Raw genomic sequence first — 24,156 nt, 5'->3', positions numbered from 1 at the left:
ACCTTTGCTGGCGGGGGACCCCAATCCCCGCCAGCCAAGGTCCTCTTCTTCCTTCGTTCTGACTCACAGAAACAGAACGAAGGAAGAAGATGATCTCGGCTGGCGGGGGTTGGGGTCCCCCACCAGCAAAGGTAGCAGACGGCGACGGCGGGAGGGGGGGTAGAGAGAGTCGTCGGCAGGGGGGGTCCCAATCCCAATGTTTTACCTGTTTGAAAATGGCTGTGAGATGGATCTTTTTTTTCTTTTGGACATTATGAGCAAGACGTCCAAATTCTGACTTGGATGTTCTTTTGAAAATGCCTCTCTACGACTCCAACATAAGGCCATTGACAAGCCTAGAATTGTGTGTTCTTTTTTCAACACACCGTTTATAAAGCAGCCTACAAGTTATTTTACTTTTAAAATGGCAATAAATGCTGCCCCTTTCAACAGCAACCCTCCTTAAATCCTTGATTTATGCAATTATAGAACAGATTAAATTAAACCCCCCCCCCCCCCCCCACAAATTAACAAAGAAATATTTGCAACCAACTCCAATTCCATTAAAAAAAAACACTTATATTTTATAACTTTGAGAAGAAGAAAGGTGAAGTTTATCTGTCTTACCTTTCACTAGAACCTTTGGAACCTTCGTGTGGCTGGCACAGAAGGCACTGTACAGCTTGAAGCGGTCAGCATAGTACAGGAAAGACCCACCCAGAGAAAACAACACTTTCTATAATGTACAAAACAAAACAGGTACAGCAATAAATGTTAATGTATTTAAAACAGATGTCTGCCTGGCTTATTTTCTGTAGCAGAGGTGTGTGATCCGTGTTGACTTGCTATGACCAGGGGCGTAGCCAGACCTCGCAGTGGGAGGGGGCCAGAGCTCGAGGTGGGGGGGGGGCACATTTTGGTCTGCTGCCATGCTGCTGCCCCCCCCCACTGCCGCAGCAAATACCCCAACCCCCGCCAGCTGAAGTGTTGGTCAGCACTGGTCTCCGGCGCCGCCGCATTGCCTGCCCTGCTCTGCTCTGTCTTCCCTTCACGTCCTGCACGCTCCTTTTAGTGAAACTGACAGAGCAGGGCAGGAAATGTGGCAGCACCGGAGACCGGTGCTGGCCAACGCTTCAGCTGGTGGGGGTTGGGGACCCCCGCCAGCAAAACCAGGGGGCCCACAGGAAATTTGTAGCTACGCCTTTGGCCATGACTGGTCTTCTTCATACATTATAAAGACTATATAAAGATTACAGTCACTGAGGGGCCCTTTTATGAAGCGCGCAGTAAGCTCAACGCAGGCTTATGGCGCTGCAAAAATATTTCAATTTTTTTTTGCGTTGGTATGTACCCGGCAGTAATCGGGCAGTGCCGCGCGCTGCTTGGTTACCGCTAGGTTAGCGCTGGAGCCCTTACCACTACTTCAATGGATGGCGGTAAGTGCTCCCCCCCCCCCCCCCCCGAAATGACCATGCAGCAAATGGTTCACTTGCAGTACAGTAAACCTGCTGTATTATTTTTCTCCCTGGGACACTTCCCAGAAAGCCTCTCTTAAAGGGGCCTGTGCTGGGGTCTCCCCTCCCCCCCAAGATAACCCCGTCCCCTTGAAGACAGAAGGACAGGGCCAAATGTTTAATCCTGCCCTCCTACCCACACCCATAGGCATCCGTAGTCATTGGTGATCTAGGGGTGGTGGGACAGGAGCGATTCCCTGTTGCTCCTGTCCCTGCTGATTCCAGGTTTCAAAATTGTGCCCATGACCCCTAGTAAGACTACCACGAGGGGTCACAGGCAGCATTTTGAAATCCAGAGGTGGCAGGAACAGGAGTGATTGGGAATCACCATTCCTGGACCACTAATGAATACTGAAAGTTGGCCCAAGGGGAGGGGGACTTAAGCACTTCATCCTGGCTTTGTGTGTCTTCAGGAAGGGGTAGGGGGCCTGGGGCAGTGAGTGTATCTTGGGGAGGAGTCTTTGCTAGGGGAGGGGTAACCCTAGATCATGTAGCTTTTTCACAGTTGCCAGCCCCTTTAAGATGGTGCCCTGGAGCATTGGGCCTCGATAGTGGTCAATGCTCCTGGGCAGGAAAAAAGCTGCCAGCTTTCAGCTGCTGTTTTTTCTTGTAATAATGATGTTTTTAGGGTTTAACACAGCCGTGTCATTTGATTTTCATAATAATGAGATACTCTGCATGCATTTGCATCGCCACATCATGCAGCTTGCTGTATACAAAAATAACACCCAATTTTGCCATTTAATGAAGGTTTAAAGCCAAAAATTACGCATTATTTCCATAACGCTTATTAGAACCTACTCTCCTATGTCCATCTGTGCTGACTGCAAATAAACTAAATGTGCAGTACACAACATGTCCATACAGCAGCTACAGCAGACATGGTGGGTTACCCCCCCCCCCCCCGTCCCCCCCAACCGTTAGTACACAGTCTTTGTACTTACCATGCACTAGTGTTAGTTGTAAAACATAATGAGTACAAAAAAAACAAACAAACTTACCATTCTTTGGCCTCTTTGCTTTTAAACATACTTTTAACAGCACGATATGTAAAACACTGAAGCAATAGCCTTGAATATTCCACATACGTAAGAATAAACATACTCTCCCCCCCAACCTTTATTTACAATGTCAACTCTTTTAATGAAGTTCCTGTTTTTGCTGTTTTCCCCTGGTGCTCCTCTGTGTACCCCCCTGATCACCATCTCTGTGCTGCTCATCCAAGTCCTGCCTGGAAGCACCCAGATGTTACTGCAGGACTGGTAGTGTTAGAGCTATGCAGCTGTTAATAGGTGGAGGTACGAACCAGGTGCTGTTGTGACAACATCGCTAGCTAATTCCACTGAATATAGTCTCAAAGAATTAAATTCCAATCTTAGCCCCAGCTTCAGTATATTGCCTTCCAGTGAAAGCTTGAGACGAAGCAGTAAGGTCAGACATAATGGTGCTAAAAGGATGTTCTTTGGAACACATTCTTCTAAGGATCTAGGCAAACTCCTCGCTCTCTTCTCTTATCAGGACCACCTCTAAGTGGAAAAAAACCTGGATTGCTCAATAGAATGGGCATGCCTGTTCTGAATAATCCACTAAGTACATTTTAATCAGGAAAAATAGCTATTATGAATGCTTTAAATTGTTACTTTTATGGGAAAAGATACAGGGATGCCATGAGATATAGAAAGTTGGAAAGTACAGTCAGTTTTCAAATTAGTAAGGTGTCTATAGGCAGCACATCTCATCATGCAGTGTTTCTCTTCGCCTTGGGTGAATCTCTTCATAATGGTGGTTAATAAATCCCCCCCCCCCGCCCCCCCCCCCCAAAAAAAATGTTTAAAAAATCTGGCTTCTTTACCTTAAATTGTTCAACTTTTTCAAGTTTTTCCAGGTCAGGAACGAGCCTCACTCCATCTTCAAGAGTTTTCAGGAACTCCACCTGAAATTCCACCATTTCCGTCAAGTTTCCAAAGAGAACATCAAGCTAAAATAAGAAAAAAAAGGTTTAAACACACAGAAAAAGAGAGAGAGAGATACTCAGTGGGGACTAAAAACCTTGTAAAAGTTAACAAGGTACAACTCTGTTTTTTTATGGAAACAGTATGAAAAACCAAATATCCAGTGAAGAAAACTGTTGCCATACCTCATCTTGAGTAAGAAATGTTTCTTTCTGAAGTGGTTTAAGGTACCTCTCCATTAAGCAATTTAGATCCTGGGGAATAAATCCAGACAAAATTATTCCTTCAGCATTATTCTATTCTGTCTAAAGCAGGGATTCTCAACTCAGTTATTGGGACACATCAAGCCAGTCAGGTTTTCAGGATGCCCATAAGCAATATGCATGAGAGAAGTGTACATTGGAGTCAGTGCATGCAAATTTATCTCATGCATATTCATTGTGCATAGATTGAAAAACCAGACTGGCTTGGTATGTCCCGAGGACTGGATTAAAAACCCCTGTTCTAACTAGGAATCAGACAATGTTAACATGCATATTATTTTCACAAGTTTCCCAGTCTCTCAAATTGACCACAAAAATGAAACACAAAGCCCTATTATCTACCATGTAACTATCTGGAATGCTCAAGAAAGCATTATCAAAGCGGTTTGGAAGTTTATTTATTTATTTTCTACATTTATATTCCACATTTTCCCACCTCTTTGCAGGCTCAATGTGGCTTACAAATACCGTAGTTGTGATCGCCATTTCCGGAATAAGAAATACAGAATATCACATTCATTGTTGATTTAATCATGAATTGGTAATGATTGTGACTACTGGATAGATTGGATGGACCGATCCGGTTTTTATCTGCTGTCATTTACTATGTTACTATTAATCCTCTATGCTCCCGGGCTGATGCGCAGACCTCAGCTCTGACATAGGCACGAGCATCAGATGTCACCTGCCCTACTGCCATGTGCATGTGGCGATCTCTTAGCACACAGTGCCAGTGAATCAGAGAAGTCTTACATGTGCGAACCAGAGTGTTCCAACTTCCGTTCCTTCCTTGCCTGCAGTGCTGCAGCTCAAACCCAGAGAGAGTCTGAGAGAGCCGACAGCAATTTTTTATATGTACCACTAAATTCTTGCGGGACTGGGTGAGGACAGGTTAAATTCTTGCGGGGATGGGCGGGGACGGGTTAGATTCCCTGCGGGGATGGGTTAGACTCCCTGCGGGGACTGGCGGGAATGGGTTACCCCTGCCAGTCAGGTTTTCAGGATATCGACAATAAATATTCATTAAACAGATTTGCATGCACTGCCTCCACTGCATGCAAATCTCTCTCATGAATATTCATTGGATCCCAGTGGTATGAAGATGGTTTGTGCTTTAACTAACTGATTGGTTGTTCATGCCTTGAGACGGCTGATTATAGCGAAACTCTGGCCACAGTTGGTGTGATTGACTTTATATGCACTCTTGAATTTTCAATTAAGTCAAAAGCTAAGTGTTTGCTTTTTTTCTTTTGTCTGCTACGGTTATTCGGTGGATCCATTAAATTTGAACATTCCTTGGAGTTTTAACAAAATTTTGTATGGAAGGGTTTTTTATGCCGATGAAGAGAATTTGACCCAGTTTGAGTCCTTTCTAACCTGTTAATGTTTGTTGGGTGCAGGTGTGGGTGCTGAGGCTTTTTCCCTTTTTTGTACTCCATAGGAACATAGTGTCTTAATAAGACAGATGTTTTTATTTTTGGTTATATACACTCTTTCATCCTCTTTATTACTGAACAAGGGATGCCTTTAGGACCAGGTTTGGGAACTACTGCATTATCATATACAACATTTATTTTTGTTTTGTTCATGGTACATAAGTACATAAGTAATGCCACACTGGGAAAAGACCAAGGGTCCATCGAGCCCAGCATCCTGTCCACGACAGCGGCCAATCCAGGCCAAGGGCACCTGGCAAGCTTCCCAAACGTACAAACATTCAATACATGTTATTCCTGGAATTGTGGATTTTTCCCAAGTCCATTTAGTAGTGGTTTATGGACCTGTCCTTTAGGAAACCGTCTAACCCTCTTTTAAACTCTGCCAAGCTAACCGCCTTCAACACGTTCTCCGGCAACGAATTCCAGAGTTTAATTACGCGTTGGGTGGGTAAATAGTATGTGGGATGGGAAAGGTAGGGGTAACTATGGTGTTGATTCTAGAATGTGGGGCTAACATTTACATATCCAAGAAGACAGGAGGAGCCTCCACAGAAAGTCAAAGCAAAACAGCAAAATTAGAGGCTGACAAATGCACAAACCAATAGGGAGATAATATCAAAAACCAGTTTATTCAGAATATTCATATCAAGGACCCGACACGGTCTGTGCTTCGGCGCCAAAGCGCCTGCCTCAGGGGTCACAATCAACTGTCTCTGAGAAGAAGCTGATAGGCTTGAATAATTCCTTTATGTATGCAAGTTAATCCACAGAGAGAACAAAAGAACAGCCAACCGATCAGCAAACACCATATGACCCCTGAAGCAGGCGCTTTGGCGCCGAAACACGGACCGTGTCGGGTCTATGATATGAATATCCTGAATAAACTGTTTTTTGATATTATCTCCCTATTGGTTTGCGCATTTGTCAGCCTCTACTTTTGCTGTTTTGCTAACATTTACATGCCAATTATGTGTGTAAATGTTTGGAATAATGACAAATCTCTATATATAAAAGGCACCACCAACGTTCTAAATGAAGCCTCCAGCTGGAAGTGTGAAGGGGGAGAGATATCCGGTTTCCCCATGAGTGTCTGCCCCGCCCTCGCTCTCTCTGTAACACAAACAGTGAAGGAAAACACACAGCAAAGCACGAAATCAAATCACTCTCTCTGTAACAGTGAAGGACTCAGAGGGGGGAGGGGAGAGAGGGCAGAAGCCCTCACTATCTCTGTAACACAAACAAAGCACAGCAGGAAACTTAACACTGAAGGACTCGACTCCCAGGGGGGAGGGGACAGAGAGCAGAGGGGAAGGGAGAGAGGGCAGAGGGCATGGACACACACACTCCCACATGCACACAGAAGAAAACCTTGCTAGCCCCCATTTCATTTGCATCAGAAACGGGGCTTTTTTACTAGTGTGAATATAAATGTCAACATTGCACCTGAGTGCTATTCTGTAAACATATTCTACACAGTGTCCCAAACATTCAAAGTTCAACAGTAATTTTCAAATTGGAAATATATTATTTTTTTGTATGGGGATCGTCAGATATTCCTGCAACTCACACCATATGAACTCATAGTTCTTTCTTCATCCGAAAAAATGGTTGTGGTGCAAATCGTCATAGGATCACCCTTAATTTTTTTTGTTTTATATCTTTCTTTGTAACACAATTGTCTGATATAACAGCAGCACTTATTATTAATCAAAAACGTGCATATTAGCACAACACTTATCTGTGAGTTGCAGGAATATCTGATGATCCCCATACAAAAAAAATAATATATTTCCAATTTCAGTGTGAATGAAAATTACTATTGAACTTTGAATGTTTGGGACACTAGGAGGCATATTTTCAAAGCACTTAAAAGTTCCATAGAAACCTATGGAACTTTGGAAGGCTAAGTGCTTTGAAAATATGCCTCTATGTAGAATATATTCACATTATAGTCCCCACATATCTATATGAGAGCGGTCCACTAATCTGATTATTCTGTAAATATATGCATATCTTACACAGGGCTTATCTGACAGGTAGGTGTACACGAGTGAAGTTGGGCTGAGACTTACACTGACGCACAGTAACTTCGAGAATACTATAAGCTACTTCCCAAATTCTATATATGGCACCTTAAGTTGTGCGTGCTAATTTGGTCGATTGGACAAATTGTGCACACAACTTGATTAACAAGCCAATCAGCACTGATAATCAATACTTAACCAATTAGAGGTACTAATTAGCTTTAATTAGGATTTACACACACAACTTTCTAGGCATATTCTGTAACTCAGTGCACGTAAATTCTGATGCGCGCAGTCAAAAAGGGGGCATGGCTGTGGGCCAGGCGGGTCGTGAGCATTTCCGAAAACTATGTGCACTATTATGGAATACACCCGATCTACACCTAACTTAGGTGCAGGTATTTAGGCCTGGTTTTAGGTGGCCTAAATGGGTGCACCTAAATTTTGGTCGCAAGAACAGCGCGTGAACATATTCTATAAAACTACACCTAACTTTAGGGGCAGTTTATAGAATCACACTAACTGTGTGGTTTTTCGGTGCTGATTTTTTAGGCGCCATGTATAGAGTTTGGCCCTATGTGCATATTTCCAGCATTTAGGTGTGAGCACTTATACCAGTTCTCTGAGTGGCGTAAATTATCTGCTATACTGGTTATTCTACAAAGAAAAGGAGGTGTCTACTTTCCTTTATAGAATAAGTACCTTTTTATAAGTGCACTATTTCTAGGATCATCCCCAAGCATAACCCCCAATTTCTAGCAGTAGACTATTTAAGAGCTTGAGGCAATTATGTGCCACATTTGCACATATAAATGTATCTACATATTAAACGATGTTTTGTTTACTTTATAAAAATATAGGACCCAATATTCAAAAGCTCCTAAATTGGCCTCTTTGAAAATGTACTAGTGCTGAATGCCTAAATTTATGCTTAAAATTTCGAAACACTCTTAAATGTAGGCGCATAAAAAGTGGATGGCAACAGGTAGATTTAGGGCAGGGGGGAAAAAGGAGCTTTGTAATGACTTAGGCAACAGGCTTAAAATATTTAGCTCACATCTTTTTCAATAGAAGCTCAAGGCGAGTTACATTCAGGTGCTTTACATATTTCATTGTCTCTGACGCAGAGACTTGCATGGGAACAGGGTTTGTAGGAATCCTCTCTGGGACCATAGGACTGCCGCAGGAATCCTCTCCGGGTTTGTGGGACTCCCGTGGGAATGAAAGCATTCCTGCGGGGTTCCCATGGAAGTGTAGCCAGCCTTGATCTCACCTTAGACCAGCATTTTTAAAAAAATTGTGGGGCATGTCTCTTTCACTCCTCTCCCGTCATATAGACCAGCCCTGCTCTCCTTCCTTCAGTCCTTGAGGCCAACGCTGTTTAGTCTTATCCCTCCTCAGTCCATCAAACTTGCATTGTCTGCTGGCCTCTGCAACATTAACAGGCTGCCTTGACCAGCGTTGGGTTGTGTGTCAGGGGCAGGACGTGGCAGAAGAAAGGATCTGGTGCCAGCTCAAGCAGTCTGTTAATGCTGCAGGGCTGGCAGAAAACACAGCTTTGATGGACTGGGGGGGGGGGAGGGAGGACAGAAAAGAGAAAGCAACATTGGACTTGGGGGTTGAGGGAAGGAGAAGGATCAGCATTGGACTTGTAGAGGGGTTGAAGGAAGAAGAGGGAGCAATGTTGTGGGGGGGGGGGGGGTTGAGGGAAGGAGAAAGATCAGTGTTGGATGTGGGGGGGGGGGGGGTTGAGGAGCAGGGATGATGTGGGGGGTTGAGGGAAGGAGAGTGAGCAGTGTTGGACTTGTGTGGGGGTTGAGAAAAAGATAGGGAGCAGCGTTGGACTTGTGTGTGTGTGTGTGGAGGGGGGGTTAAGAAAAGGAGAAGGAGCACTGTTGAACTTGTGTGTGTGTTTGGGGGGGGGGGGAAGTTGAGACCGTTGCTCTAACCACTAGGCTACTCCTCCACTCCACTTATCCCAAGCTTTCTCAATTTCCATCTTGCATGAAGGAGATTATGTTCAGCAAACACACAACCATCTATGCATTGGGCCTGCAGACTTGAAGTTTAGTATTTTAATAGGTCTCATATGTAACATATCCAAACAGTGCCAGCAAGTTCATGTGTGTCTCATATGAATAAGATTTAGAACTTGTATTTGGAAATGCACTGGAAGTCAGTGAAGCCTATGGAGAACAGGAGAGAGGTGATCATGTCTGTTTGTACTCCTAAGTCTGCAGCTGTGTTCTGGAGGACCTGCAGCCTATGGGCTGAGGCAAACTGAAATAGAGTTATAATAATCCAGACAATTTGGAAGAATGCAAAAAAGAAATGTCTTTAAAAGAGAAAAGTGGTTTAATTGAGCATATCTGCAAAAGTGCAAAGTAGGATGACTTCAACACTCCTGCAACCTGTAGCTCAAATGAAAGCATGGGATAAAATTTACAGCTTAAGATAGTTACTCTCTATGACTGCGTAACAAAGTGCCCCATCAATGCTGGGTTGCAGTAAAGTGGAAGGTGTTCAGAGGCCCACAAAGCTCTTGATTTTGAAGGATTCAATTTCAGGCCATGTTCAGTTGGCAACAGTGCTTGGTTTTTTGTTTGATATTGTGGACATTGGAATGGTTTTGAATTTTCTACATTTTGAATTTTTGTAATTCTCTCTCTATCAGATGGTATCAGTTTGGGAGAATTGTCAGGGATGAGTGGTCTAGTGGTTAGAGCACCAGTTCAAAAGCCCACTGCTACTCCTTGTGATCTTGGGCAAGTCACTTAACCCTCCATTGCCTCAGGTACAAATTTAGGGCCCTGTTTACTAAGCTGCTCTGTAGGCCTGCACATTCCCTGGCGTGCGCCAATACTAGAGACACCCATAGGAACATAACGGGTATGTCTATCGTTAGCACGTGCTAATTTTTAGCACACGCAAAAAAGGTGTGCAGGCCTACAGCGCGGCTTAGTAAACAGGGCCCTTCGATAGTGAGCCCTCCAGGGACAGGGAAAGACTCGGTGTACTTGAATGTAACTCACCTCGAGCTACTACTGAAAAAGGTGCAAGCAAAATACACATAAATAAATAACTATTGAGTTAGTAATATTTATGTTGGAACCGGTTTTTGAAGTAGTGGTTTTCGCCCAGTAGTTTTTACACTGCTGTTTTCCCAGTTTCATATAGAGCAGTTAAGTCCACTAAAGGTCTACAACTTTCCCTGGACAATTGAGGCTCTATTGTTTAAATTAAACAATATTTTTAGAACGTAAACTGTTAATATGACTTTTCTCCATCTGATCCACAGAAAAAAAACTTATTACTGAGTGAGTGGATTTAGATGTTTTGCTACCCATATTTAAAACTCTGATAGCATGGGTTGAGCCATAGCTCCAGTGACCCACCCCATTCCACAGCACTTCCTGGGGCCAATCTCACAAAGATGCTACTTTATGATTTTTTATTTTTTGAAAAATGGTTGATGAACACAGGACTGAACTGTTCTGCCCGTGAAGCTCCAAAATGATATTCAGCGATTCAGTAAATGTTTCAAGCATTGATCCGAGTTGAATCTTTCTGCTGCTATTTAATGGTCAGGTTCCAGTCTCAGAGTCATCGTTATTTTCCCAGAAGTATTACTGATGTCTCTAACCGAATATTGTTGTTGGTTCATTGTACATAAGTACATAAGTACATAAGTAGTGCCATACTGGGAAAGACCAAAGGTCCATCTAGCCCAGCATCCTGTCACCGACAGTGGCCAATCCAGGTCAAGGGCACCTGGCACGCTCCCCAAACGTAAAAACATTCCAGACAAGTTATACCTAAAAATGCGGAATTTTTCCAAGTCCATTTAATAGCGGTCTATGGACTTGTCCTTTAGGAATCTATCTAACCCCTTTTTAAACTCCGTCAAGCTAACCGCCCGTACCACGTTCTCCGGCAACGAATTCCAGAGTCTAATTACACGTTGGGTGAAGAAAAATTTTCTCCGATTAGTTTTAAATTTACCACACTGTAGCTTCAACTCATGCCCTCTAGTCCTAGTATTTTTGGATAGCGTGAACAGTCGCTTCACATCCACCCGATCCATTCCACTCATTATTTTATACACTTCTATCATATCTCCCCTCAGCCGTCTCTTCTCCAAGCTGAAAAGCCCTAGCCTTCTCAGCCTCTCTTCATAGGAAAGTCGTCCCATCCCCACTATCATTTTCGTCGCCCTTCGCTGTACCTTTTCCAATTCTACTATATCTTTTTTGAGATACGGAGACCAGTACTGAACACAATACTCCTGCTTAATCATCCTGATAAGACTGATTCCCTGACTGCACCAATATCTTTGAGGCTGATCACTGTAGGGAGATAGCACACTGTTGCAATGTGAGAAATGGGAACTTCTACTCTTTTCCACAGACGCTGATTTTTGGTTACAAAAACTAGGGGGAAATTATACACATTGTAATTGCCAAAATTATCCATGAACACAAGACATATCCAGTAGTTCACAGTACTCTAGGATATAATACAAGCAAGACCTCATTTATCAGTCTGAAGGAGGTGTTTCTCAACCCAGTCCTTGGGACACATCAAACCAGTCCGGTTTTCAAAATATCCACAATAAATATGCAGAAGATAGATTTGCATCCAGCGAAGGCAGTTCATGCAAAGTTCGCTCATACATTGTGGGTATCCTAAAAACCTGACTGGCTTAAGAACCCATGATCTAGGGTAAATGTTTCAAATTGTTACTGCTCGATATTTTAAAACATCCCTCAGGACACCAATCCCCCTTCAGCCCCCTTCTTAGCAAGTTATTTTCATGTAGGGAAAGGGAAATGGGACTTGATATACCGCCTTTCTGAGGTTTTTGCAACTACATTCAAAGCGGTTTACATATATTCAGGTACTTATTTTTGTACCAGGGGCAATGGAGGGTTAAGTGACTTGCCCAGAGTCACAAGGAGCTGCAGTGGGAATGGAGCTCAGTTCCCCAGGATCAAAGTCCACTGCACTAACCACTAGGCTACTCCTCCACTAGCAACATTCCATGTAGAAGTCTGCCCTTGCAGATCAGCAATGCGGCCGCGCAGGCTTCTGTTTCTGTGAGTCTGACGTCCTGCAGAGGTCCAAGCAGGGGGGATATGGGTTCATACCCCTTGTGTTAGGAGGCGGTCGGCATATGGCAGTAGGCTCTCCTTCATAGTATGGAACTCCGTGCCACTTACCTGCCTGGCAACAACTGCCTGATGGACAGACTGAACCGGATCTTGCAACTGCATTAGTGGTCTCTCAACATGGGCGTAGCCCGGAAGATCTTCTGAGAGTGGGGCACTCCTTTGTGGATCTTTTTGCCACTCATCTGAACAACAGTTCCTCAGTTCTGTCCAGACTTGGGTCCCATGGCAGACTAGCATCAGATGTCTTTGTCCTGCATTGGGAAGGACTCCCGTATGTCTACCTTCCCATATCTCTCATAGAGAAGACTTTGCTAAAACTCAAGCAAGACCGGGGAACCATGATTCTGATTGCTCCTTATTGGCTGCTACAGATTTGGTTCCCTCTTTTTCTGGAGGTGTCCTCTGAAGATCTGTGGAGATTGGACAGTTTTCTGACCTCATCATGCAGAACAAGGGTTCCCCTTCTGCATCCGAAGTCCAATCTCTGGCCCTCATGGCTTGGATGTTGAGAGAACAGAACTCGAACCCCTGGAATTGCCTGAGGGTGTCTTCCATATCTTGCTGGCTTCCAGGAAAGATTCCAGATGTTACTCAAGTGGAGAAGGTTTGCCGTCTGGTGTGAGGGCAAAGTCTTAGATCCCTTTTCTTGCCCTACACAAAAACTGCTTGAGTACCTCTTGCACCTCTCTGAGACTGGTTTGAAAACCAACTCTGTAAGGGTTCATTTCAGTACAATTGGCACTTAGCATCACCATGTGGGAGACAAGTCCATCTCTGTACAGCCTTTAGTTGTTCACTTCATGAGGGGTTTGTTGCTAACAAACCCCCCTACCAAATCTCCCACTGTGTCAAGGCTTGGCTGGTCTGTGCATGGGTAGTACAGAGATGTTTATGCTTCAGTTTGGGCTACTGCTAGCGCTCTTACCTGATTACAGTGTGGAAGGAAAACGAGACCCAGTGCTTTACTGTGGAGACCCCTGAAGAAGGCCTCTTTGGCTGAAACACGGACCGTGTAGGGTCTTTAGAAATAAATTTGGCTTTTTTACATTTTTGAGTTTGGTCTTTCTGTATATCTTCCGTTATTTTGTTTTTTCTGAAAATGTACTGCATACTTTAAACTGCAAGCAAGCCTTAGCTTTCTACCTGGAGCGGGACTCAAGGCCACAGGGAGTCCACTCAGCTTTGTTTCTTTTGACCCCAACTGATTGGGGGTGGCTATCGGCAAACACACACTTTCAAATTGGATAGCAGATTGCTTCTCCTTTGCTTATACCCAGGCTGGATTGACTTTTGAGGGCCACTGTCACAGCTCACAATGTCAGAGCCATGGCTGCGTCGGTAGCCCACTTGAGATCAGCCTCCCTAGAGGAGATCTGCAAGGCTGTGTCGTGGTCTTCAGTTCACACATTCACATCCCACTACTGTCTGGATCAGGATACCTGACACATCATCAGTTCGGACAGGCAGTTCTGCAGAATTTATGTGGTGTCTAGAGTCCAACTGCACCCTCCTAGGCCCTTTTTATTCTGTTCCAGGCTGCATCTACCCAGCTAGTATGTATATAGTTTAAGGTTGATTGAAGTTTTAGTTTTGACGTCTCGAGACTCAATTATCCTAGCTTTCTTGTTTTAGGTGAGACTGGTAGTTACAGATTCCCAGATGTGAGAATAAGAAGGCCTGCTTGTCCTCAGAGAAAGGAAAGAAACTTACCTGTAGCTGGTGTTCTTCGAAGACAAACAGGCCGATTATTCTCACATACCCTCCCCACCTTCCCTAGGAATTGAATTTAGTTACAGGCTTTTTGGTTTTTCACATGACTAGACTAGAAGACCCACGCTCGCGCATCAGGCAGGAAGGCGTGGTGGGATGCTGCTACAATTTTCTACTGTACTCGCTAGTCAGTATCCGCACCGAGCTCCATTGGATGATGTCACCCGGATGTGAGAACAATCGTCCTGCTGTTCTCGGAGAACACCAACTACAGTCAAGTATCTTTCGTTTCTGTTTGTATGCCAAACTCAGTCTGCAGTAATGACATTGTGTGATGCTTTTGCTAGTCAACCTATTTTAAGCTAGGCTTATTGAAATATTGAACAAACTCCAAAGAATAAAAGAACCTTAGAAGACTTAACGTCCATGTATTCTGCAGTATTTCAAAAGTGAGCGATGAAGGCAGCAATTATCCACCCCGTGTCAGTTGTGCCAACTTCAAATGAGATCTCTAATTCAGACAAGGTGCGTATTACCACTTCTGTGTATCCTTCTAAAGCACTTCACAATGCATGGCAGGGACATTTTTATTTTTAAGTGAAAAAGAGCTCGAGATTAAAGAAACAGTTACCAATAGCAAATCTGAGAAAAGACCTACTTTGACATAAGTGTGCTCTGTCTCCAGTAGCTCACAGATGATCTTGCGTAGTTTTTCTGCATCTGTTAACTGCCTCATGGTTGTCTGTTGTGGTCCTCTGAGTTCCAGCGGAATCTGACCCAAATCGGGATTCATTTCGTCGTGAGAAAATGCAGTAGCTTGCTGTGTACTCTACAAAAACAGAAGAATTAGACAACAGTTATTGAAACTACTCTTGCTACAAGATGTGATCCTTTTGAGCCAAGGACCTGTTCCCCATTAAATGTCTGGTGCCTGCTATCAATCTATCTATATATACAACATATAAATACAGAGAGACGCACATCTGCAGGCAGGAGATAAACGCATAACCCAGGTGTGTGCGGCCTCCCTATTTGGTTTGGCCTCCTCCTCAACTGGGGCATTCGGCACTGCTCAACCGTCCCCTCTCCTTTGCCACCAAGAAGAATAGACATGACCAGCTATTTCTTTGACAATTTGGAATTTATTATGGCCGCAGCCAAGCACTTTACATTACAACATGGTTTCACCAAAGGGAAATCGTGCCAAACGAATCTCATTTAATTCTTTGACTGGGTGACAGGAGAATTAAATCAAGGACGTGCTTTGGACGTAATCTACTTAGATTTCAGCAAGGCTTTTGACACGGTTCCCCACACGAAGGCTCTTAAATAAACTAGACGGGCTGAAGATAGGACCCGAAGTGGTAAACTGGATTAGGAACTGGTTGACGGGCAGACGCCAGAGGGTGGTGGTGAATGGAGTTCGCTCGGAGGAGGGAAAGGTGAGTAGTGGAGTGCCTCAGGGATCGGTGCTGGGGCCCATTCCGTTCAATATATTTGTGAGTGACATTGCCGAAGGGTTACAAGGTAAAGTTTGCCTTTTTGCAGATGACACCAAGATTTGCAATAGAGTGGACACCCCGGAGGGAGTGGAAAACATGAAAAAAGATCTGAAGAAGCTAGAAGAATGGTCTAACGTTTGGCAATTAAAATTCAGTGCGAAGAAATGCAAAGTGATGCACTTAGGGAGTAGAAATCCAAGGGAGACGTATGTGTTAGGCGGGGAGAGTCTGATAGGCACGGACAGGGAGAGGGATCTTGGGGTGATAGTATCTGAGGACCTGAAGGCGACGAAACAGTGCGACAAGGCGGTGGCCGTAGCTAGAAGATTGCTAGGCTGTATAGAGAGAGGAGTGACCAGCAGAAGAAAGGAGGTTTTAATGCCCCTGTATAAGATGTTGGTGAGGCCCCACCTGGAGTATTGTGTTCAGTTTTGGAGGCCGTATCTTGCAAAGGATGTTAAAAAAATGGAAGCGGTGCAAAGAAAAGCTACGAGGATGGTATGGGATTTGCGTTCCAAGACGTATGAAGAGAGACTTGCTGACCTGAACATGTGTACCCTGGAGGAAAGGAGGAACAGGGGTGATATGATACAGACGTTCAAATATTTGAAAGGTATTAATCCGCAAACGAATCTTTTCCAGAGATGGGAAGGCGGTAGAACGAGAGGACATGAAATGAGATTGAAGGGGGGCAGACTCAGGAAAGATGTCAGGAAGTATTTTTTCACGGAGAGGGTGGTGGACGCTTGGAATGCCCTCCCGTGGGAGGTGGTGGAGATGAAACCGGTAACGGAGTTCAAACATGCGTGGGATATGCATAAATGAATCCTGTGCAGAAGGAATGGATCCTCAGAAGCTTAGCTGAAATTGGGTGGCGGAGCAGGTGGGGGGAAGAGGGGTTGGTGGTTGGGAGGCTAGGATAGGGGAGGGCAGACTTATACGATCTGTACCAGAGCCGGTGATGGGAGGCGGGACTGGTGGTTGGGAGGCGGGAAATACTGCTGGGCAGACTTATACGGTTTGTGCCCTGAAAAGGACAGGTACAAATTTAAGGTAAGGTATACACATATGAGTTTGTCTTGGGCAGACTGGATGGACCATGCAGGTCTTTTTCTGCCGTCATCTACTATGTTACTATGTATGTGTCTATTTTCAGTCCTTCTGTGGATAAATATAGGCCTTTTTACTTGCAAAATTGCCATATTTTATCCACAGAAAAAGGGGGCCGGCATTGGGGTTGAGCAAAGGGGGAGCCAGAACTAGGTTATGTTTAGCAGCAATATGTGGCTGCTGAACAGGTAAGTTAGGCCTGACTTCAAATAGATGTGTTGCCGGTCTGTTGTATATTCAGCAGTGTTACCTGAATTGTGAGTGCTGCGGAATATGACTGAAGTGAAGCACAATGCTGACCCCGACACTGGCTGGCTTTTTGTACATTAGGCTCATTATATCTAGGACTTCTATTCTTAGATGTTTACAACACAACGGGCAGTCTTACCGAGTATCTTTTCTAGTTGAATAAACTATAGACATTAATGCAGCCGAGCAGTCATGAGCACTAAAGGAAAGAAAACAGAGTGGAGGATCCAAGGAAGGCAAGGGTAAGGGTGATAGAAAGCTAGCAAAAAGGGTGATTTTTCTGGTGTTTACTAGACAAACACCTTTTTTGTATTGGGGGTGTTTTACTGGTGTTTATCCAAGCAAACCCACTTTTATTATGCTTCTCCACTTTCTTGGACACCTGCTACAATCAAAGGTCACCTACACTCTGAACTCACTGATGGCAGAATTTAGGACAGACCTAACCAAACTCACTGTGGCTCCTTGTGATCCTGAGGAAGTCACTTAACCCTCCATTGCCCCAGGTACAACAATCTTAGATTGTGAACCCACTAGGGATAGAGAAAGTACCTTAATAAATGTGAACCGCTTTGACTGTACCATGACCCTTAGCGCTTTACACTTTTACAGTGCTATATACACTGAAGAGAAGTAAACATAGTAACATAGTAGATGACGGCAGAAAAAGACCTGCACGGTCCATCCAGTCTGCCCAACAAGACAACTCATACTGTATGTGCTACTTTTTGTGTATATCCTACTTTGTGCCCAGCACTATCCCCGCCTCCCAATCACCAGCCCCGGCACAGACCGTATAAGTCTGCCCAGCACTATCCCCGCCTCCCAACCACCAGCCCCACCTCCCACCACCGGCTCTGGCACAGACCGTATAAGTCTGCCCAGCACTATCCCTGCCTCCCAACCACCGGCTCTGGCAGAGACCGTATAAGTCTGCCCAGCACTATCCCTGCCTCCCACCCACCAGTCCCGCCTCCCAACCACCGGCTCTGGCACAGACCGTATAAGTCTGCCCAGCACTATCCCTGCCTCCCACCACCGGCTCTGGCACAGACCGTATAAGTCTGCCCAGCACTATCCCTGCCTCCCACCACCGGCTCTGGCACAGACCGTATAAGTCTGCCCAGCACTATCCCTGCCTCTCAACCACCGGCTCTGGCACAGACCGTATAAGTCTGCCCAGCACTATCCCTGCCTCCCAACCACCAGTCCCGCCTCCCACCACAATGAACTTTATAGTTCAACCCCCTCATTCTATAAAAGGGCATCTATATTTAGGTGCCCTTTGTTCATGTATGTTCTAGAACAGTACCACATATGCGCCATCTATCCCTAATTTTATCAACTTGGGTGCACAATTTTGCGAGTAGCATACACAGCAGGCAAGTTATAGAACAGCGCCTAACTTAACGGTTTAAGTGGGCTCTAATTGGCTTGAACTGACTATAATGACCCTTAAGTGGTGATGCTCAGCACTTAACCAGATAAACAGGACCACATAAAACACTGTCCTATCTTTATCTGGTTTGACCTATCTGATTAAGCTCCAAATATCATACTTAACCGGATAAGTATTATGCATATCAGGCTGCTACTCGTTGGAATAGTCTTCCATGTAATATTAGAGGCCAGGCTAAACTATGCTGCATTTTGGAAGCTGCTGAAAACTTTATTTAGAAAGTACTTGATTTAATGATTGTTATGAACCAATAATGTATGGATTTTCATGTTATGGGGGTTTGCAATGTGAACTCTTTTTGAGACTTTGATGTCTTCACACTTTGATTTTCTTTGTTGTAATGTTCCTGGAAATGCCCAGTTTTCTTGATCCGTAAGCCACACTGAACTCAGCTCATAAGTGTGGGGTATAAACGTTCTGTAATGTAATGTATAACCAGATATTCAATATTGGTGCTCAGATATGGTCCTGCATTGATTATTCAGGGATACTGCCAGCAGTGGCCAAAATAACACTGACCACCGGTAGCTGAATATTGACTCCCAAGTGCCTAAGTTCTATAGCATGTAACTGCAAAGGGGGTATTAACACAGGAGGAGCATGGGTAGGTCCGAGGCATGTCAGACACTTATGTGTCAAGTTTATAGAATACTGTCAGTTATGCACACACCTGACAGGAAAGGGATCTAGGTGCCATTGTTGATGATACTCTGAAACCCTCTGCCCAGTGTGCAGCAGCGGCTAAGAAAGCAAACAGAATGTTAGGTATTATTAGGAAAGCAATGAAAAACAAAAATGAGAATGTTACAATGCCTTTGTATTGCTCCATGCTGTGACCACACCTCGAATAGTGTGTGTGCAATTCTGGTCACCGCATTTCAAAAAAAAAAAAAAATAGCAGAATTAAAAAAGTTACAGAGAAAGGTGACGAAAATGATAAAGGGGATGGAAAGACTTGGAGAAGAGACGGCTGAGGGGAGACGTGATAGAGGTATATAAAATAATGAGTGGAGTGGAACAGGTGGATGTGAAGCGTCTGTTCACGCTTTCCAAAAATACTAGGACTAGGGGGCATGCGATGAAACTACAGTGTAGTAAATTTAAAACAAATCTGAGAAAATGTTTCTTCACCCAACGTGTAATTGAACTCTGGAATTCGTTGCCAGAGAACGTGGTGAAGGCGGTTAGCTTAGCAGAGTTTAAAACAGGGTTAGACAGTTTCCTAAAGGACAAGTCCATAAACCACTACTAAATGGACTTGGGAAAAATCCACAATTCCAGGAATAACATGTATAGAATGTTTGTACATTTGGGGAGCTTGCCAGGTGCCCTTGGCCTGGATTGGCCACTGTCGTGGACGGGATGCTGGGCTCGATGGACCCTTGGTCTTTTCTAGTGTGGCATTACTTATGTTATGTACTTAAATATTTTTTAAGAACTTAGGATGTTTTGGAAAGTTTAAAAAACGTAAATTCAAATAAAAAGAGTGGGCTGGAGTGTAAATTTTAAGGGGCTTCGACGTTAGCTTCAGAACTTTTAGTACAAGAACAGTGCTGGGCAGCCTTCTAGTGTCTGTGCCCTCAGAATGACAGGGACAAATCAAACTCTGGTATAAACTATCACATACCATGTAAAATGAGTTTATTTTGTTGGGCAGACTGGATGGACCGTACAGGTCTTTATCTGCCGTCATTTACTGTGTTACTGTGTGACTTCCCTATGAGGAAAGGCTAATGTGGCTAGGGCTCTTCAGCTTGGAGAAGAGACTGCTAAGGGAGATATGATAGAGGTTTATAAAATAATGAGTGGAATGGAATGGGTGGATGTGAATCACTTATTTACTGTTTCCAAAAATACTAGGACTAGGAGGCACGCTATGACGCTATTAAGTAGTAAATTTAAACCTAATCAGAGAAATATTTTTTCACTCATGTAATTAAACTCTGGAATTCATTGCCGAAGAATGTGGTAAAAGCAGTTAGCTTAGCAGGGTTTTAAAAAAGGTTTGGATAACTTCCTAAAAGAAAAGTCCATAAGCCATTAAGATGGAGAAAATACATTGCTTATTTCTAGGATAAGCAGTATAAAATCTATTTTGAAGTTTTGGGATCTTGAAAAGTACTTGTAGCCTGGATTGGCCATGGTTGGAAACAAGATACTGTGTTTCTGTTAATCTGGTCATCAGCCCAGGCTGAGGCCTAGTATAGGGTTTTGGCCAAGGCCTAGGGTAGACCGAACAGGCCCTACGCATCAGCCCAGCCACCAAGCCCCGCACACACACAACCAACTAGCACCACCAGAAAATGGGAGATAGAGCATTCAGGTGGGCCTCATGGCCTATCGGAAACTCACTCGCACAGAGTCCAAGCATGCGGGCCTCACAGCCGAACAGGAACCGAGTCATACACTGGGAAGGGGAGAAAGAACAATGAGGGGTCCCCAATGGGACAGGAGCACCAGCAACGCACACAGCGCTAGCTAAGAACACAAGGGAAAAGGGACTGACAGACGTTCCTTTAGGAAACACAAGGCTGTGTCACCGGCAGTCAAGGATAAAGGAAACCACACAAGAGAACACTCTAGACTGTACCATAGAGCACACAAGGGAAAGGGAAAGTCACCTAAGAATACACAATGCTAACCTTACAACATACAGGGATAAAGGGAACTACTATATAGGCATAAACAAAGCTGTGCCACACAGCACTCAAAGGTAAAGGGAATCCACACACAAGAATGCACAAGGCTGGCCTCACAACACACAAGGATAAAGGGAACTGTTATATAGGAATAAACAAGGCTGTGCCACACAGCACTCAAAGGTAAGGGAGAGGTAAGCAAACAGAGAACATTGCCTTAACACACACAGATCAGATAAGGTGCAGATCTCACCAGAAACAGGAGACAGACACAGCAAAGAATGAATAAAAGCAGGCAAAAGGAAAAGACTGCTTCAAAACACAATCTGCCAGAAGCAGGGCTTACACTGCAGAAAAAGGGTTAACACAGAGGAAAGGGAAAGTTAAACAAACAAACAAACTGGAACCATACAAGGGACAAGCTTACCACAAACAATACAACACCAGCCAAGCAGAGAATAGACCCAGGTGCAGTGTAGTGAGACAATCAAGCACACACTGGGAACACCCAGCACTCACACAGAAACTACGAGCTACGAGGAGAGAAAGCAAATCTCCACATAAACAGTGCACAAGCACCAATCAAATGCTAAAGCAAGGATTGCAGGGAAAGGTAGGCTTAAGTAGATCAGGCTTCTGAGGTCTGCAGCCTCAGGCGTCAGCTCAGCCCCTGATAAGCCAATCAGGAGCGAGTCCCAAACATTCCCCTGCCTATCTAGCAGAATCATAACAGCTTGATAGCAACACTTATGTTCTTATGAAAGTTTTTAGATGTGAACACGTACACCAGCCTTTGATATGACGTAAATGCTTGCACCTAAGGTTTGGAGCTCAAAAACTGACTTATGTTAGCTTAGCGCTCAATTTTTGGCATCCCTTTTTAAAAAATCTACCCCATACTGTATACATATGCATAGAAGCGCGAGCCGTGCATATAGTAGTACTATATAACATACATATACAACTGCCTGAACATGTAAATGCAAGGGGAGCGTACACATGGGTAAAGCAAGGGTAGAACACGGGTGTGTCTCCCACTTACATGCACAACTTATACAATACTGTGTTACACCTATAAACACTGCACTCAGGCGTGCCCATTTCCAACTGCCATAGACTCGGCATAAATGCAGCCCTGGAGTAACCATTAAGGAAAATAAGTACGTGCATAGGGCACTGTGGGAAGGGAGGCACCACAGAGTTCCTTCCCCTTGCTATCCATGTGCAAAATCTAATATAATAATTTGCACCTCCAACGTTCTGAAGCTGACTCCGTGGCAGCTTGGAAGTGAAGCCATGAAGCCCTGAAGTGTTCATAGGCTTCGTAATAGCTCCGCCCATGGTAACGCAATGTCAGAAGAATCCCTCCCTCCCTCCCTCCGATTTCCAGACCCCTGGACCCCCCTGCTGTGACCCGCTCGAGCCCCCCTTCCCATCGCCAACCCTCCCCCGCCGACGTCAGACGCACGTACACAAACAGATTGAAACTTGATCAGATCATTCGTCCACACCGCGCAGCCGAGAAGAGGACTTTGGCTGGCGGGGGTTGGGGTCCCCCGCCAGCACAGGTACGCAACGGCGGTGAGAGAGGGTTGGCGGTGGGAAGGGGGGGCTCGAGCGGGTCATGGCAGGGGGGTCCAGGGGTCAGGAAATCGGAGGGGGGGTCTGGAAATCGGAGGGAGTGAGGCAGGGAGGTGGGGTCTGGAACTCAGGGGAGCGAGGGAGGGGGGTCTGCAACTCAAGGGGGAGGGAGGGGGGCCGGAACTCGAGAGGGGGGAGGGAGAGAGGGGGGACTGGAACTCGGGGGGGGGGAAGGAGGGGGCCTGGAAGGAGGGGGAAGGGAGGGGGGTGTCTGGATCTCGGTGGAGAAGGGTTTGGAACTCAGGGGAGGGGACGAGAGGAGAGGAGGGAGGGAATGCACCACCTGTAAAAAAAGGCAGGGGAACGACCCTGGAACTCGGAGGGAGGGGGGGGGGTGACGTCGACCCTGGAACACGGAAGAAGGGGTGACACTAAAACTGGGAGGAAGGGGCAGGGGCCCCTGGCACACACTCTCACTCTCACACACTCTCACAGACACACTTGTACCCAGTCTCAATCTCTCTCTGTCAGACACACACACACTCGCACATTCACTCTCTCTCACACAGTCACTCTCACACATACTCTCTCAAACATACACACTCCGCGGAAAACCTTGCTAGCGCCTGTTTCATTTGTGTCAGAAACGGGCTTGTTTTACTTGTGCTGTAATAAATATATGCTGCCCACGCTGATTCCTAGCACCCAAATGGAGGCATCCAGTTATAGAATCCCCCCCCCTCCCCAATTATGCTATATTAGGTGGGTGAAGTGGGCTTAGGAGCCTGCCATGTGTGGGAAAGCGCGGGATACAAATGTAATAAATTAATAAAAAATTAGTTGTAGCACACAGGAAAAAAAAAAGGGATAGTTGTTAAGGGCATTCACTGGGGTTTGTGGTTCCTCTAGCTAGGGCACTGAATAAAAAATCTCTCTCAGGTAAAACTGTAAAAAAAAAAAAAAAATAATAGCCTGGAACTGTAACACTGTTTTCTGTGTGTCAATTCATTTCCCATCTCTGTTTGCTTAGTTGCAGGGGAGCAGATTACACAGTTAAACCTTTTATGATGCCAAATGCAGCTACGCTTTGTCAGAAACAATTGGTGAATGACAGCATTGCTTGGATTTATTTTTCTGTTTTATAACCCTGTTTCTCTTTTTCATGCACAATACCTGCTCTGTCATTTGCCTCAATTTTTCTGGTAGGACTTCTTTCTGTACGTGTTAAGGCCTTGACAACTGCAACCTGCTTCCCACGGATCTCCCACTGAACCATCTCTGCCTGTGCTATGACACTCACACAACCTTCTCCTCAGTTTAGTTCATTGGCTCCCCCCTATCTGTTTCTGTATACAGTTCAAACTTCTGTTATTCACCTACAGGCGCATTCGTTCTGCAGCTCCTCACGACTTCTTCCTACACCCCTCCTTAGGAACTCCGCTATCAGGTAAGTCCTGTTTATCTCTGTTGTGCTCCTCCGTTTCCAACTCCAGAATTTGTTCTTTCTCCCTTGATGTATGCCTGTAATAGACTTCCTGAGCCTGTGTGTCATTGCTTGCTCTCT

The 24,156-nt window shown here is 44.9% G+C and overlaps 1 protein-coding gene across 5 annotated transcripts in view; it reads right to left on the bottom strand.

Annotated features, from left to right (window-relative positions):
* The window catches only part of TIAM1 (T cell lymphoma invasion and metastasis 1), a 369,616-nt gene that overhangs the window by 30,956 nt on the left and 314,504 nt on the right, over positions 1-24,156 (bottom strand). For 4 of the 5 annotated variants that reach the window (XM_030202124.1, XM_030202125.1, XM_030202126.1 and 1 more), the window contains exons 16-19: positions 14,711-14,881; positions 3,631-3,699; positions 3,346-3,471; positions 607-715 (exon numbers count right to left, since the gene is read on the bottom strand). In XM_030202124.1, the coding sequence (XP_030057984.1) occupies positions 607-715; positions 3,346-3,471; positions 3,631-3,699; positions 14,711-14,881 (475 nt within the window). Of the gene's footprint in view, positions 1-606; positions 716-3,345; positions 3,472-3,630; positions 3,700-14,710; positions 14,882-23,968; positions 24,020-24,156 lie in introns of those variants that run through there. The other variant, XM_030202128.1, reaches the window with a different exon arrangement.

Source organism: Microcaecilia unicolor, chromosome 4 (genome assembly GCF_901765095.1).
Source record: "Microcaecilia unicolor chromosome 4, aMicUni1.1, whole genome shotgun sequence".
Lineage (NCBI taxonomy): Eukaryota > Metazoa > Chordata > Amphibia > Gymnophiona > Siphonopidae > Microcaecilia > Microcaecilia unicolor.
The sequence above is the reverse complement of the archived record's forward strand: the minus strand, read 5'-3'. Positions and strand labels throughout refer to the sequence as shown.